General features: G+C 33.6%; 1 protein-coding gene across 1 annotated transcript; it reads right to left on the bottom strand.

Moving 5' to 3' along the window:
• Window positions 1-256: 256 nt before the first annotated feature.
• Window positions 257-4,878, bottom strand: LOC128249822 (uncharacterized). Its single transcript, XM_052974364.1, has 5 exons — window positions 4,528-4,878; window positions 4,168-4,258; window positions 2,235-2,322; window positions 956-988; window positions 257-342 (listed from the first exon to the last, which is right to left on the bottom strand). Exons 1-5 carry the CDS (start codon window positions 4,571-4,573, stop codon window positions 283-285), a joined length of 318 nt encoding a protein of 105 aa, XP_052830324.1. The 5' UTR covers window positions 4,574-4,878; the 3' UTR covers window positions 257-282.
• Between the last annotated feature and the right edge of the window lie 493 nt (window positions 4,879-5,371).

Below are 5,371 nucleotides of genomic sequence, written 5' to 3'. Positions count from 1 at the left end.
AACATATATATATATATATATATATATATATATACGCACACATATACATAAGCGCATACGGAATCCTATATTCTTAAAACTGGTATCGATATAAATATCGAGAATTCCATTTACACAAATATATTTGAAGTGCTCACGCTTTTGACATGCGGGAGTAATTCAAATATGAATCATTAGGTTCCAGTGTTTTCATTGGTGCATGCGATATGTGTTTCGATCTTCACTATGTCTTGAGTTAATAAAAACAAACCAAATATTCAGTTATAACATCACACAATTTATTCAAATATTCGTCAGCGTGTTAAGAACACTTGCGGAAATGAACGCTGAGAAAAACGTCATCTGTAGAGAGAAAAGAAATAAAAATCTATCAACACATACTCAAATACATACAGATAGATAGATAGATAGATAGATAGCTAGATAGATAGATAGATAGATAGATATAGATATTGATATAAATATAGATATATGCACACATTCATATATACGTACGTATATATATGCATACATGTATACATACACACACACACACACACACACACACACACACACACACACACACACACACACACACACATATATATATATATATATATATATATATATATATATATATACATAATACCGTTCGTATTTAGAGACATTAAAATATTGTCCTGTCAGATTAATATTACCGCTGTACAAAGACAGAATAGCACTGGTGTTATTGATGTTACGTTACTACGATAAATTGTCGTGTTGGCAAAATTCTGGTAGCATTTCGTCCGTTTTAACACTCTGAGTCCAAATTCCTCCGAAGTCGAATTTGCCTTTCATAATTTCGTAATCGATGAAACAACTATTAGTTGAGCACAGGTATAATTGACAAATCTCCTCCCCTGAAATTTCAGATAGGATAACACAGTAACAAAATAGTACATATATGTAGTAGTGTGAAAATGTAATAACATACGTGATTTCTCTTACTACAGCTTTGTGATCGCATCTGAAAAGAAACAAATTATATTTCGATAGTGAATACACACAAATTATTGATTTATTTAAACAGTGGAAATAGATAAATCTTCAAATAATAAAGTGTAAATATTCGGTTAAAATCTGTTTAGGTAGAAAAATTCGAAGGCTGTTCAAAACATTAATATATTATAAGATCAGTATATTCCCATGGTTCTTACAGGAATTCAATAATATTAAACTAAGATTGAAAACTACTATACAATACTATACTCTTTGGATAAGAACAAATGAGAGGGCGGGCATTGTAGTGCACGCTGCTCTCTTCATCGTGGTTGCATTGTGTTCTTGCTAATTTGTGTAGTAGAATTTATGAAAAGAACCTATTACACACATTTTTTGCTTACTCCGCCAATCATTCCAGAGTTAAATGTAAAAATTAAAGCTGTTTGAAATTCTGGTAAAAGCTAAGGATATTTAGTAGAGGAGTAAAAGTCGATTTCATTGACCCCAGTACTTGACTGATATGTTTTAGTGACCTCAAAAGTCTAAGGCTATATGTGACCTCCACGTGACTTGAATTAGAGGGCTGGAGAATTGCTAGTACGCATTCAGTCGAATACGCTAACGATTTGACCAACTTGACACAGGAGAAAATAATGCTCTTTTCTAACTTTTGGCTCAACGTTTGAGTGGATATTGAAGTCGATTACATCGAGCCCAGTTCTGAAGCGGTATTTATTTTGTCGTTCCCGAAATGGTGAATGACAACGCCAATCTCAGTAACATCTGAACTCACAACGTAAATCAGGATGAGTTCGATACACTAATGATTTAGCCAGAACATAGAAATAATGTTGTAAAATTTGGGTACATAGCCAACAATTGCGGGAGAGTGCGTAGGTCCTATACATCAATCCAAATCCTCGAGTTGTACTTATTTAATCGACCTCGAAATGGTGAACGACAAAGTTGAATCGGCGGAATATGAAATTAGAGCGTAAAAGCGGATGAAATACCGCTAAGCATTTCGCCCGACTTTCTAAATATTCTTCATGCTCGCTGCCTCTAGAAATTTAGACGCATTAATTGTTGTACATATTGAACAGACAAATTCTTCTCTGGCAAAACTAGTTTCAATTCAGTGAAAATGAACACAATGGGGATAAGATCTTACAACATAGGTAAAAATTAAATATTGTTTAGTATTTATTTGATTAATATAAGTATTCTGTCAATAAAGATTATGTCAATAAAAATATAAACACATGACATACCGCGCATTTGTGTATAGAGTGGAATTGAAAATATGAGGAACAATAACGGTCGCGGCCATCAAAACACTTATGAAACTTCGAGAATAAACTGGAAGACAAATCATTTTGACATTACATTAAAAAGTAAATAATGAAAACATTCGTACATTTTTTACCCATTTCTCCGAGATCTTATATTGAATGGAATGTGAATCAAACTGGCTTTATGTGAAAATTTCAAATGCGCATAAAACATATATTAAATATAATTATTCATTCGAGATATGAGCGCCTTCGTTTTCAATAGCATTTCCTCACCTAAACACTTTTTGCCCTGGAGACAAGAAACAGAAAAAATTGTCCTTTAGAAGAGGTAAATATTGGGAGTTCCGTTTCGAATTCGTTCTTATATCTGAATGTTTTTCCACTTATAGATTTCAGGTGACTTGATTAATTGAAAATCTGATGGGGCATCCCAGCCTAATGATGTTATCGTTTATGTTGCTACCTACGCTGTACACGGCCTTGCACTACCATGTTGCATGATCATTCTGTTTCCGTTGCCTAGAACAGATTGTTTCTTTGAATAAATCTTGGGGAACTCATTAAGTTGAGGACAATGAATTTCTGCATTTACATTTTCTTTTGTTCCAATAATTTGAAATGCATGATACTTGTATCCCCAAAATAGCTCAAGAATATATTTGCATTTGGATCTTGTTTGTGTATTAGAAATGGCATTACAATTGGTGATAGCCATTGCTTCTTATGTTTGTTGTTGGCATAAAACATTCATTTTAAAAATACATCTCAATTAAATAATTTACCAATGAAAATCAAGGACAATGTCAAAATATCAATCCAAATATTCTTCTAGACTACAGAACATGGTGTTTTGCCCGATGAATGAGAAAACTAGATTGAAGGGTTGGAAGTGTGAATGCTAACGTTGGACTTTACATGTAGAATAAAAGAAAAGATTTACTAATGACTGATGCGGAGTATCCACCATTTCATGAAATGCAACATTACATTTCGGTGCCTTTGATATTAGATTTGTCAAATGAGTCCTAAGTTGGAATATATGAATACATCCGCGTGTTAGGCTACGATTCGGGCTAGAATTCAGTCGTAGGAAGAATTTGTGTAGTAGAGGACAAATCGAATTTGCATCGTTTATATATATATATATATATATATATATATATATATATATATATACATAATTTTGGTTAGTTGAAATATGTGTGTCACTTATTTCAACTGCTCAAGACAAATACACCGCAGTTACGGTGAAGAAGTAAACACTACTTAGCGTATTTACTCCGATGTTTTTCTCGATCGTGCGATGTGCAAGCGCAAGCGCAAATCAATTAATTATATATAACGCTATGAGCTTTGTCAGATTCCCACGAGAGGGCGACACCGAACGAACGTGGAGTTTTCACACCTTCACACCATTTTACCATAAGAGGGATTTTTGTCTCCACGGTAACTGCAGCGTATTTGCCTTTAGCAAATCTCTCTCTTTCTCTCTCTCTCTCTCTCTCTCTCTCTCTCTCTCTGTCTCTCTCTATCTCTCTCTCTCTCTCTCTCTCTCTCTCTCTCTCTCTCTCTCTCTCTCTCTCTCTCTCTCTTTATCTCCCTCTGTCCCTATCTATCCTCTCACTAGGTGTATATATTCATTTTCACCTGCAGAAACACGCAATCGTGTATGCTGCGTTTGCCGGAAGGTACATCAAAATATGTGAATGTAAATATTGTTCATAATATTAACGATCTAATTTCAAATTCCATCAAGGCCCATTTAGCTTTTCATCCTGTCGGTACAACAATCTAAGTACCTGTCGAGCACTGGGGCCAATATAATATACTCCCCCTCCCACTAAACTCCTGATCACCTGAAAAAAAAATCTCAAACCAATATTAACAGTAAGAGCAAGTTCTTAAATACCTGCAGTTGTTATTATGTTTCACATACTTATTAAAAGTTCCAGGACAATACTTTCTGGCCACCTCGTTGCAATCTACTGTAGCGGTGACACCTACAAAAGTGAAAGTTTGTTTTACATTCTTAATGTAATAGTTTTTATAGTTTTCTTTTTGTTAAATACAGCATAAACTACATTCAAATCATATCAGATAAAATTAAGATGGAGTAATGTGAGTTAATGACGACGATATGAAAAATATGCAATTAAGCATTACTATCTATGGAAGAGCGATTTAAATATGTAGTTCACAGAATGAGAAGTGGTGAGAAAGAGAAGTGGTGATAGACAGTAGACAGACACATTATCAAATACCTACTCACCATCAAAGAGAAGATATGTAAATATACAAATAGATGTCATCTGCATGTTTCCAATTTAACTCAGTCTCTTGATGTATTAGTCCTTTGCAGATCGCTTGGTTTTCTACAAATAAATTAACTGAAGCAGATCTTTTGTATTCAAGATATGAGTTTGTAAGTTATAAATAAGTTTTCCATCGTTTTTTATTAATTTCGGTTATGATGTTTGTCAGATTTATTGAATCCTGTCTCTGCCGATATACTTTTATTTTTGTTATAAATTATATAATGGGAAAGTTACAAAGGCAGCTTCAATCATTGCAGTCGTGTTTATGCACGCATATACTAAATGTTTATGTGACATAAACGGAAGTATATGCATCTACAAATATATATTACAAACTGTTGCATTTGTTTAGAATATTCTGTTTGTTACATATATCACCATATCTACGACACGTCATGTTGTCGCATTATATGTATCTATCTATCTATTTTCCTATTTCTTTCTCCTTGCCTTCATATATCAATCTATGCATATATATATTGCAAGTGACTTGATCTGCGTGTGCTAAAACAAGCAGAGTTGCATCGTAGAAGATATTTTTCAGACATTCGAGAACACACAAAAAGTGTTAGTTTCACTTCAGCGTTAAAATTTCATTTGTGCCAAAATATTTTCGTCGCTTTGAAACCGCGGTCTGTTTATTGACGAAACATAGCGCCTTTAATATCCTAACTAAACGATAGAATATTTCACCACGAAACTGTGGTAGAAACTTTTATGACTGTTTGATGTTATAATGATTATTTAATTTCATTCTTGTCACCGGACTAAACATTGTCGAACCAAATAAATATCTAA

The sequence above is a fragment of the Octopus bimaculoides genome, chromosome 18, assembly GCF_001194135.2.
Source record: "Octopus bimaculoides isolate UCB-OBI-ISO-001 chromosome 18, ASM119413v2, whole genome shotgun sequence".
In the NCBI taxonomy this organism is placed as follows: Eukaryota; Metazoa; Mollusca; class Cephalopoda; order Octopoda; family Octopodidae; genus Octopus; species Octopus bimaculoides.
Note: the sequence above shows the minus strand (reverse complement) of the source record. Positions and strands in the feature narration are given on the sequence as shown.